Source organism: Platalea leucorodia (genome assembly GCF_965183815.1).
Source record: "Platalea leucorodia genome assembly, contig: HAP1_HAP1_SCAFFOLD_162, whole genome shotgun sequence".
Classification (NCBI taxonomy): Eukaryota; Metazoa; Chordata; class Aves; order Pelecaniformes; family Threskiornithidae; genus Platalea; species Platalea leucorodia.
The window spans coordinates 174,661-186,907 of NW_028121385.1; the positions used below are offsets into that span (position 1 = coordinate 174,661).

At 51.4% G+C, this 12,247-nt stretch overlaps 1 protein-coding gene across 1 annotated transcript; it reads left to right on the top strand.

Moving 5' to 3' along the window:
* Positions 1–10,684: 10,684 nt before the first annotated feature.
* On the top strand, positions 10,685–11,614 carry LOC309603663 (olfactory receptor 14A16-like; the record flags this gene model as incomplete). The annotated part of the gene is made up of 1 exon (XM_082338606.1): positions 10,685–11,614. One exon carries the CDS (start codon positions 10,685–10,687, stop codon positions 11,612–11,614), a length of 930 nt encoding a protein of 309 aa, XP_082194732.1.
* Positions 11,615–12,247: the final 633 nt, after the last annotated feature.

The following is a 12,247-nucleotide window of genomic DNA, read 5'->3' on the forward strand; positions in this document are numbered from 1 at the left end:
CCAGGACTCTGCTGGCTGCCTTGGCTACCAGGTCTCGCTGCTGGGTCATGTTTTGCCTTCTGTCCCCCACCACCACCAGGGCCTTTTCTGCAGAGCTGCTCCCCAGCCAGGCTGTCCCCAGGCCCTGCAACTGCAGGCTGTTAGGCTGTCCCAGGTGTAAGACCTGGCCTTTGTCCGTCTTCTGTCTCATGAAGTTCCTGACAGGACAGTCCTTCTGCCTGTCAGGTTTGCCCTGAATGGCATCCCTAGGGCACAGGAATGGTCCTCCCAATTTAGTGCCATCGACAAACGTGGTGACAGTTGCCTCCTCCGGGTCATGGATACAGGTGTTAAACTGCACAGGGCCCAGCTGAGTCCCCTGCGCTGCCCCACAATGCCCCAGTATGGCCCACTGGCCTCCAGGTGGGGTATGACCCCTTCTCCACTGCTCTCTCAGCCTCATCCTCCAACTGCTGTTTTACCCATCTGTTTGTCGACCCATCCAGACTGTAATGGCGTAATGTGGGTACAAGGCTATCAAGGGAGACCATGCCATCCACTGTTCTCCCCTCGTGCATAAAAGCAGTTCCTTCATCAGGAAGGCCATCAGGTTGGTGAGGCATGATTTACCCTTGGCTAATCCATGCTGACTGCATTTGGACACCTTCTGCTCTTTGAGGTGCCCAGCAATGTCACCCAAGAGCACTCGTGGGAAGGCTCACTCCTCGCCCAAGTGAGCGTGTACAGCCTGGGGTTCCCAGGGCTGCACTTTTGGCCTCTTCAAAGATGGCTGCAACATTGGCTTGCCCTCACTCCCAAGAGAGCTCTGCCAATCCCGTGACCTTTCAAAAGGGATATTCCAAAGAAATATCAATCTTCCCCTGTAACTTCATTACCACCACTATTCTGCCTGTTATACCGTGTATGGAATTTAAATTTAAATTACAATTAAATTTAAATTATTAAAAGAAATTAATAGTATTTATATAAATATAAGTTTTATCTTTCACATGTTTTCAGCTCTCTTGATAGAAGAGCCATTTCTAACGTCATGTTTTCACGGGCAGACTGCCTAGACAAAAGCCCTTTCCCTTATTCTCCAGTGTTCTCCTCCCCTTACTCTTGGTTCATTCAGATTCCTCTCACCCATCCAGTTGCTGCTCTGACATCAGGGAGTTAAAAGTTTGCCTGTCTTGCAGCAGTCTAATTGTCTCCTTAGCCAACTCTTTAATTATGTTTACATATCTCTTCTTTGTATCTCCCTACCTGAAATAGCTCTCCTAAGATTATCCCCTGTAGAAAGGCAACCTCATTAGAGGCAGCTTGTACTTAGCAGATGCTTGCAGAGTCTGTTTTCTTTATGGAACTTGACCATGCTTGACTTTTCCTTTGCTTGCAAATAGGAGAAACCCTTCTGTGCCTGTGTGCAGCCAGGTCTCTAAGGAGAGCAGGGGGGAGATGGTGCAAAGGAGCTGTACCATCCAGCTGCAGAGATCAGTGGAGAAGTCTGCTGTAAGGAAAAGTCCCAGGTGGGCAAGGAGAGTAATGGTGGGGTTGGGGAGGTGAGGTGGGAGGTTGTCAGAGCTCAAGGGAGCAGAGAATTGGAGGCGCTGATTGCAGGCAGGCAAAGGGAATGTGCAGGCAGCTCAGATGCTGAGAAAACCCTGCCTTTGTTTTATGAAGCAGAAAGGCCAAGCTCTGACCCCAAGCCGGAGGGAAGGCAGGTCCTGTCCCTCACGCATTGCTCAGGGCTCTTCCCGGGGCAGTGGGATGTGGGGGGGTGATGCTGAGTGCAGGACAAGGCTATGACAGCTCCCAGCCTTACTGGGGGTGTGCAAGGAGGCAATGAGGCCACCAATGCCTTAGGACAACATGTCTCCTCATAGGCCTTGGTGGCAGGGATGACTGCTGTACCCAGGGGGACAAAGCCTTGGGTTCTCTTGGCCGCTTCCAGCCTTGCTAATGATCTTTGCCGTCTCCACCACAGCTTGTCCTACGCTGTCCCACAGCTGCTTCTTTTGCCCTGCAGGCGGCAGACACCCATTTCGCTTCCTCACCTTGCTCTCACCCTGCCATTTCCATACATACATCGACGGCTCTCCATCCTCACACTCTGTTCCTTGAAACACAAGGAGATGGACAGACCACATATTCCTTCTGGAGGACTTCATGTATTATGAGAGGAGCTGCTCCTGGGCAGAGCTGTCTCTCTGCAGGGCTGCCCACTTGCCAGGAGCTCCCTCCATCCCAGGAGCCCAGCCCAGCTCAGCAGCAGAGGCCCAGCCCAAGGCACCACTTTCTCTGCCCCTCTGGGCTCCCTCCAGGTGTCCCTGGGGCTCCAGGGGAACCTGCTGTGAAACAGGCTGATGTTCCTGATGTCCTCTGATGTTCCCTCCCTCAACTTCTCCCCTGCAGTGTCATTACTTCTATTAGAAAAATAGTTGGGCATGAGAATTACTTTTTTTTTTTTTTTTTTGTCCCATCCTTAGACAGGACACATGGAAGGTGACAGGGAAGGATCTAATTTCTTCAGGCTGGGAGGATATGTTCTGTTGAGTGAATTTAGGTATTTCATCCTGGGTCCTTGGACCTGGGGCTAGTAAGACATGCAGCTCTCTTTTGCCCATGCCATATCTCTGCTTTTGCACACACGGGGTCTTGGACACTTGGTACCAGGGTTTCTTATGGCAAATATGAGCTTGCCTGTTTCCACAGCTGTGTTGCTTCAGCCCAAATGCGTGACAGTGTCGTCAGCCAGGGGCACAGACAGGATGAGTGGGAGCCGTTAATGTTAGAGACAGAGCTGTGATACTGATGGAATAAACTGCCAAGGTGTGGTGGCAGAGTTCAGGACAGCTGGTCTTCAAGGACAGCATCCTCCAAGCTCAGCAAGGGTCCAGATGGAAACTCAGTCTAAACTTGAAAGGCAATTGAAGGGCACCATAAGGAGTGTTTACTGCTTCAGGAACAGTTAAAGAAGAAACAAAGATCCTGTGTGGCCAGTGCTGAATTTAATAAGAGCAGGTGTAGATAGATGTGAGATTCTCGGTGTCCTCTTTGCCTCAGACTTCACCAGCAAGGTCTTCAGGCGTCTGTGACTCAGGGCAGGACTCTGGAGGTGAACAGCCAGCGGTGGATGGGGATCAAGTCAGGGGTCACTTGACCAAACCATCTTTTACCAGTGCATGGGACTGGAGCAGTGGCATCCCAGGGAGCTGAGTGAGCAGGCCAATGTCACAGTGAGGCCACTCTCCATCATTTTTGAAAGGAGACTCTGGGGACTCCCTGATGACAGGCAGCACCCACACATTACATGCACCTTTCCAAAATGCCCAAATTATAAGCAGGGAAATGAAAGGCTGTGCCTCATAGCATGTCCACTCGGATCCCTTTTCTGGGTGTCTGAAACAGAAGGCGACTGGATTTACCCAGGGTAGGTTGTTCCTGGCCATCCTTTTTGCTTTCTGTGATGAAAGGACAGGATTGCTGGATGCAGGGAGAGCAGAGATGGTCTTTTACCTGGAAGTCATCAAGGCTTTCAGCATCATCCCTCCAGAAATTTCTTGTGTCCAAGTCAGGACAGTATGGGCGGCACAGTTGGATAAGTCATTCAGTAGAAAACCTGCTGGAGAGCAGTTGGGCTTGGAGGAGTGTAGTACATGCGTGGTGCATGTGGAGGCATCTAGCTAGTAGGGTCCTGCAGGGGTCTAGCTTGCAACCTGCCCTGTTTCACATCTTTTGAGTGACCTGGAGGATAGGAGAGAGTACTTTTTGATACCATTTGTAGAAGACATCCCATTGAGGAGAGCAGGGCAGGGCTGGAGGGCAGGGCTGGAGGGCAGGGCTGCCATCCCAAAGGACACAGACAGTCTAGGGGGATGGGCCAATAGGATACTCATGATATCCAGTAAAGATTCAAAGTCCTGCTCCTAAAGTGGATGTAGGCTCTGAAATGTCCTAGGACAGGGAGTGTCTAGGCGGGTAGCAGCTCCGCAGGAAAGGGTCTGCTGGTCTTTGGGTTCCATTAGGCAAAAGATGAGCCATCAGCAAAGATGGCCAAAAACAGCCTGGGCTGTGTGAGCAGGAGCAAAGCCAGGGCAAGTGATTCTCTCCCTCTGCTCAGCACTTCTGCACTGCATCCAGAATACTTTCCCAGGTTTTCTTTCCCCACAGTGCCAGAGAGACATTGGCAAGGTGGAGGGTCCACAAATTTCAGTGGAGGGTCACAGAGATGGCCAAGGTTGGAGCACTTGTCCTGTTAGGAGAGGCCGAGGGAGCTGCGCTTGTTCACCCTGGAGAATGGAGGGCTTTGTGGGGAGGATGGAAGAGACTTGCATTGCCTATAGTGAGGTTCCCAAGAAGACACTGTGGTGCAAGGCAGGAACACAGGAGACAATGAGCTGAAACACGAGGGGGTCAGGCTCAATATAGGGAGAAACTTTTGCAAGGTGAGGACAGCCAGACATGGGAAGCCATTCCCCAGAGACTGTGCGCTGCCTCCATCCCTGGAAGTTTCTCAGACCCATCTGGGTAAAACCATGAGCAACCTGGTGTGACCCTGCTTTGAGGAGGATGTTTTCTACAGATACCTAGCCGGGTCCCTACCAGCCTGAATGACACTCTCATTCCTCACCCTTCACATCCTCAGCATGAGGGAAAGCCCTCAGGTTCCCTCTGACTGTGGAAATAATTCACATCAGGTACAAGGCAGCAGCACAGGCACCCCAAGCAGTCCTGATGCCATTCCTGGCCTCATCTTTAAGTTACTGCTTCCCTTTTCCCCCTCTCAAATTCTTCACTGTTCTCATTCTCACACCAAAAAGGCCAGCCTACCCTGGCTGGCTGGGAGGGAGTTCATTGTCTTCATAGCATTCCATAGGGTTCCATGTTTCGGATTTGTGACCAAAACTCTTTTAGCTATTGCTGAACAGTGCTTAAACAACAGGAAGGCCTTCTCTGTTTTTCATGCTGCCCTTCCAATGAGTGGGCTGGGCAAGAAGCTGTGAGGGGACGCAGCCAGGACAGCTGACCTCAAATGACCAAAGGGATATTCCATATCACAGGATATCACGCTCAGCAATAAAAGCCCAGGGAAAGGAGCAGGAAGGGGGGACATTTGTGGTTATGACATTTGCCTTCCCAAGTCACTTTTACATGAGATGAAGGCCTGGAAGGTTTCCTGGAAATGGCTGAACATTTCCCTGCCAATGGCCTGAATTCGTTTTTTGCTTTGCTTGTGAAGGCAGCTTTGCTTCACTTATGAAACTTCCTTAATTCCAACCCATGAGTTTTTCTCACTTTTACCTTTCCAATTCTCTTCCCCAGGCTGCTGTTGGGGGAGTGACCGAGTGACTGGGTGGCTGATTAGTTTCTTGCTGGGGTCAATCCACCATGCTAGTTAATCCTTTCCACATTGGCCATGCTTGTCTTCTTTTAGATCCTCCTGTGGTGTTGCTGAGATGGTTGCTGTGCCACTTTCTACCTTGGGCAGCAAATCCATGAAACAGGTCACCCCTTACATTACCTTTACTGTCCTGCAATTGCTCATGTTGCTATCTTGTCAGAGTGTCAGGCATCTGCACACATACCATGACATCGGAGCCACTGCCTTGCAGTATTCCCAAAGAGAAGAGATTCAGCTGAAGCTGAGAGTCTCGACATCAGGCACTCATGGGAGCAGAATTCAGTCACTGGCAGCCAGGAATGTCACCTTTATTCATTTCTTCTCCTCCCAAGACCTGAGCAAGTGATGGGGAGAAAGGAAGAAAGGAGAGGGTTTGTCACTGCTTTTGCAGTCCACACACAGCTGCATTTTGTCCTACTATCAAAAGTTTAATCCAGGTTAGTTTTGCTACCAAGCAGGATTTTTTGAAAGTGTTCAGATACCATGTGCCTCTCTTTTTAAGGAATAGGGAGTCTAGAAAGGCATCATCCAACATAAACAGCTGTCCTACGGACATCTGTGAAGAAGAGGTGAATTTTACTCATGAAGATTATTAACCAAGCGGTGCAAACCCTCAAATTAACATAAGGAGACTGAGGCACCTACATGCTGTTATGGATGTCATAGATCCACATGACACATGACACAGGATGAGTAAGACCACCTAATGAGTCACCTGGATGGATGGCTGGTGCTATCAATGAAGAAAATTAAACTATTGGAGAGCAGTGATGTAAGCCAATGTTCTGAATCAAGAGCTTGCTGGAAAGAGCCAAAAGAAACATTGGGTATGGCTGAAAGACACCTCATGCTCTGGGGGTAATGTATGGAGTTCGGACGGCTTCCCTGGTGGCCGATTCTCTGGACTTGAGTGGGGGCTGTGGCAGGGGCCAGAGGCAGGTTGGTGGCAGATTCTGTTTCTTGAATGACAAAGCTGTGGTTTTCTGGAGATGTCCCAATGCATGTGAGTTCACAAAAACCATCTACCTTCATAGATTTGCTATTTAGAAGCCTTTACCCTTGTATATAAGTGAAAGCTCCCATAGGCTTGAGAGTTGCAGGGATGGGTAGCAAAAGCAAAAAGACGTACACTTCTCTACACTTAAAGTTCAGGTGTTCCCAGGACTCTCAGGAGGCATCACATACCGATTCCTGGATTCAGAGAGCTGGTCAAATGTCTCTCCTCTTTTTCCACAATGTTGGCTTCAATGCCTGGCTCATTTGTATACTCTGTATGTGGATGCCGTCATTTCTTGAGCAACTGGCTCTGAAAGGATTAACACAGTAGGCTGATATTTTTGGAGGGTATAAGGATAGGAAAAGAGAAGAAGCTGGCTTTGGGCAAAGGAAAGGGGAAGCAAAGGATGTGGTGAGGGCTGTTTGGGGACACCTGTGAAGCAGCCCTCAACCTGATGTGAATGACTTCTGGGGTCAGGGAGAACCTGAGAGCTCTCCCAAATTGGAAAACATGAAGGCGAAGGAAGGACAGCATCATTCAGGCTGGAGGGGACCTCGGGAGGTGTCTGGACCAACCTCCTGCTCAAAGCAGGGTCAGACAGAGTACTCAGGCCTTTATCCAAACACATATTGGTCACAGTCCAGGATAGAGCCAGTGCACGCTCCCTGGGAAACAGCTTCCAGCACTTGACCGTCCTTATGCTGGGAAAGTTTCTCCCTCTCTCTAGCCTGACCCTCTCTTGTTTCAGCCCATTGCCTCTTGTCCTTGTGTCATGGACATGAGCCTGACTCCATCTTCCTGGGGACCCTGCAATGCTGCTACATGTTTCCCACAAGATCTTCTCTACTCCTGTCTGAACAAGCCCAGCTCTCTAAGCCTCTTCTCACAGTACAAGTTCCCCCACACCACTGACCTTGGTGGCCCTCCACTGAACTGGCTCCAGTTTGCCCAGGTCTCTCTGGAATTGTGGGATGGAAATAGGAGAATATTCTGGCTATGGTGTGAAAAGTGCTGAGCAGACTGTCTGTGCTCAGGCTCATACAGCCCAGGATGCTGTTGGCCTTCTTTCCTGATTGCTCCTCTTTTGCCTAATGGAACCCAAGGACCACCAAAGCCTTTCCACAGAGCTGCTGCCCACCTGGGCAGTCCCTGGTCCGTGTCACTGCATGGGCTTAGTTGACCTCAAGGGCACAACTTACTGCCTATCCTGAGGTTCCTATTGGCCCATCACTCCAGCTTGTCTTTGTCCTTTGAGATGGCCACCCTGCCCTCCAGTGGTCTGCTCTCCTCAATGTGGTTTCTTCTACAAATGTTATGAAAAAGCACTCTCTCATCTCCTCCGGGTCATTAATACATGTTAAACAGGGCAGGTGGCAGCACAGACCCCTGCAGGACTCTACTAGCTAGATGACTCCAGGCAGAGTACCACACAGTGACCACGTCCCTCTGAGCCTGACCATCCATCTGGTTATTTATGCATCTACTTATCCAGCCAGGCAGACAAGAATATCCTAATTTGGGCATGAGAATATTGTGGAGGGGTAATGTTGAAAAGTTCACTGACTTCTAGGTCAAAAGACAACCACTGCCCTCCCTGGGTCCAGCAATCCTGTCCTTTCAGTGCAGAAAGCAAAGGGGATGGCGAGAGACAAGCTCCCCTGGGTAAATCCAGTCCCCTTCTCTTTCAGACACCCAGAAATGGGATCCGAGTGAACACATTCTGGGGCACAGCCATTTGCTCCTCTGCGCACCCTTTGGGCATTTTGAAAGGTGCCTGCAACGTTTACATTTTCCCCATTGTCAGGGCGTTCCCACAGATTCCATGACCTTTGAAAGATGCTGGAGAGTGGCCTCGCTGTGACATTGTTCTGCTCACTCAGCTCCCTGCGATGCTGCCCCTCCTGTCCCCATCTTGAAGAAATTAGATCTTTCCTTGTCACCTTCTTGGGTGCCCCGTCTAATGATGGGACAGAAAGAAGGGGATGTTCATGCCAAGTCTTTTCCTGATAGGAGAAATGACACTGCGGGAAGTGCCTCTGATGCAAGTAAGCATCTCTCCCCAGCTGAGAGAGGGAACATCAGTGATGCCTTCAGCTGTGTCAGAGCAGGTTCCCCTGGAGCCCCAGGGACACCTGGAGGGAGCCCAGAGGGGCAGAGAAAGTGGTGTCTTGGGCTGGTCCTCTGCTGCTGAGCTGGGCTGGGCTCCTGGGATGGAGGGAGCTGCTGGCATGTGGGCAGCACTGCAGAGAGACAGCTCTGCCCAGGAGCAGCTCCTCTGCGAAGTGCAGCAGGGCTGAGGGCACTGCCTGCAGGCAGCGAGGGGAGATGGGAGAAGTAAGAGGGATGTTACAGGCTGCATGAGGTGGAATGATGCTGAGAGCTCACTATGGGAGAAATCTTCACAGCCCTTAACACAGTAAGTCTCTGGCAGTAGGGAAATGCACATGAGTGTCTTGGAGGTGTCTCCTAGACATGGCACATCGTGCTGCAGACAGCAATTGGCAGGACTGCTCTCAGGAACATGCTCCAAAAGAGGGATACCCTGCCACACTCTCAGAGGACAGGACATGATGGGTGCCTTCTCTCAGCTGCAGGGATGTGATGCTGGGTGTGCATCCAGGGGTGCCCAGGGCTGTCCTTCAGAGCAGGGTCCCTGCTCAGCAGGGCACTGTGTCCTGGGGCAGGGACCCTGCTGCCTGCCAGAGTCAGCATTCAGCCAGACCACGGAGCTCCCCATGGTTCTGCAGGGAAAAGCTGTGGGTGGAAAGAGTGATCCCCAGCAAGGCAGGGTCCTTCTGCTGTTGAGATGCTGCTGTGTGGGTCAGGGCTGCTCAGACTTCTACATCACCCAGAGGACATTTGAAGAGGGTCATTTTAAGATGGTTGTCAAGGTAGGGGATTGTCTGAAAGGGAAGGAGTACGTGTTTTGAGTTTTCTCCTCTTGGTTGGCTGGGTGGGTAGTGGGAGATGGGAATTTATTTCTCTGCTCTGCAGAAGGCAATGAGACCCCAGTTCTCACTAGGACTTGTCTGAGCTGCTCCTTAGCCCCTGCACACACAGAGATGCCCCTGGGCAGTGCCCTGCTGCCAGGAGGTGCCTGCAGATCAGAGCTGAGCACACAGCAGTAGGGATGGGGTCTGTGAGCATGGAGAGGGAGGAGACGTGGGGACAGAGAAAGAGGTCGTGGCAAAGAAGAGCTCCAGGCAGCAGAGACATGGGCAGGAAGGGAGACAGATGTGGGGGGGTGAGGATTCAAGTGCAGCTCAGACACCAACGCTGCATGTGCTGTCATGCACATATGGCCACGGAGGAAAAGCATCCAGCTCACACCCTGTTCACATGTGGGGCTCTGGGTACTGCAGTGTGTGCGGCTGGCAGGGATCTCACCCTCCCTTCAGGACGTAACAAATTCAGGAGAGTTGACTCTGTCCTTGGGAGGTCCTGCTGGGCTGCAGGCTGCCCTCCCGTAAGGCACAGCCCTCCCAGGGCATCTCTGTGTTTTGCAGGAGTGCAATGGAAAAGACCTTGGTGCTAAGGCCATTGAAATGCTGCTGGGTGGCTGCATGTGGGCAGCTGTAATGAGCCCTCTGTGCCCCTGGCTGGGAGGGCAGAGCTGAGATGCTCCTCAGGTGCGATGAGATGGGGTGAGGGGTTTGGAGATGTGCACTGGGAAATTGCATTCCTCTGCTCCCAGCAGTGGCCTCTTTCTTTTGGGGGCAACACCCGAGTGCGATAGTCCTCCAGGTGGAAGAGCTGCCAGCACAGGGCAGCTGAGAGCAGGGCTGATGCACAGAGCGGCTGTCCTCACTCTGCACTAAGGGACAGTCCCTGTGCTCAATCTCAGCACCCACAAGGTTTCCCTTGCAGTGCAGCAGAAATGCCAGGCATTGCTGCATTCAAACCACTCCTCAGCTGTGCTGGGGCAACTAGAGCAGAAGGCACAGACCAAAACCCCCACAGCTCTGCTCTGCAGTCAGGTGAATTGGGAGTGACAATGCTGAAAAGCTCTTTGATATCACGAGCGGATTTAATCTGAGATCACCCCGTGTTCCTATTTACCTATTGCCGTAGGGCAGGGCTGAATCCTGCAGAGCCCCCAGCAGAGCCTCCTGCTCCCTGGGGCACCCTCAGCCAGCACCAACCAGAGCTTGTGACAGGGAGCTGCCAAAGGTCTTCCTGAATGGAGTGAGACAGTGTGCAGAGGGGTTTCCATGAGAACTGGCTTTGATTATCCTCAGAGAAGTCTCCCCTAACTTGTCGCTGTCCTTTCCTCCTTGGCAGTGCCCCATGCCCCGAGGCAGCAGATGTCCAACAGCAGCTCCATCACCCAGTTCCTCCTCCTGGCATTCAGAGACACGCGGGAGCTGCAGCTCTTGCACTTCTGGCTCTTCCTGGCCATCTACCTGGCTGCCCTCCTGGGCAACGGCCTCATCATCACTGCCATCGCCTGCGACCATCGCCTCCACACCCCCATGTACTTCTTCCTCCTCAACCTCTCTCTCCTCGACCTGGGCTGCATCTCCACCACTGTCCCCAAATCCATGGCCAATTCCTTCTGGAACAACAGGGCCATTCCGTACTATGGTTGCACTGCACAAGTCTTTCTGTTTCTCTTTTTTATTGCAGCTGAGTTGTATCTTCTCACTGTCATGGCCTATGACCGCTACATTGCCATCTGCAAACCCCTGCACTATGGGACCCTCCTGGGCAGCAGAGCTTGTGTCCACATGGCAGCAGCTGCCTGGGGCAGTGGATTCTTCTATTCTCTCCTTCACACTGTGAATACATTTTCACTACCCCTCTGCAGAGGCAATGCTGTAGATCACTTTTTTTGTGAAATCCCCCAGATCCTCAAGCTCTCCTGCTCACACTCCTACCTCAGGGAAGTTGGGCTTATTGTGGTTAGTGTCTTTGTGGACTTTGGGTGTTTTGTTTTCATTGTGCTGTCCTACGTGCAGATCTTCAGGTCTGTGCTGAGAATCCCCTCTGAGCAGGGACGCCACAAAGCCTTTTCCACGTGCCTCCCTCACCTGGCTGTGGTCTCCCTGTTTCTCAGCACTGGCATGTTTGCCTACCTGAAGCCCCCCTCCATCTCCTCTCCATCCCTGGATCTGGTGGTGGCAGTGCTGTACTCAGTGGTGCCTCCAGCAGTGAACCCCCTCATCTACAGCATGAGGAACAAGGAGCTCAGGGATGCCTTATGGAAACTGATCCAATGGATGCCGTTTCACTGACAATAACCTGCCTCCCCTCCTCTGCATGTTTCCCCAAGTTTATCTTAAGCCACAAGTTTCCTTTTTTTATCCTGTGATAATTCTACTTAGGGATAGTTTTCTGGTTTTATACTCCTGTGGAAGTTTGATTCTGTTGTGTCTGACCCTTGCACAACACTGTGTAAGATGTGGCCCATCAAATTGTAGCTCTTCAATAAAAGGGCACCTCCTGGGTGAAGTGCCTGAAGGCTGGGCTCTTCTTCCAAAGTTCATTCCAAGAAAATGTCCAAGGAATTGGTCTTTTAAAGTTTCTGTTCTGCTTTTGTTCTCAGTGGTTTTGGGAATAAGGTCATGGTAATGTTGGGTTCCACTGGACCCAGTGTTCTGGTTTTAAAGGCTCTCTTCTTGGTGTCCAGTGGCAGGGGAGATGGTCCATGAGCTCCCCGTTGTTTCCTCAGTTTGCTTCATGTATGAGAGGACTGATGGCATGTACCAGACTCTCTGGAAATGAATTTGGAGGGGACAGGAGAGGATGGGGCCTCACCACATAACTGATGTGGGATTGGAATGAATGGAAATGCGGAAGATGGAACACCCTCAAAGGTGAAGTCCCCCAAAAGTAAAGCACTAAACTGACATATTCACTAAGGAAGA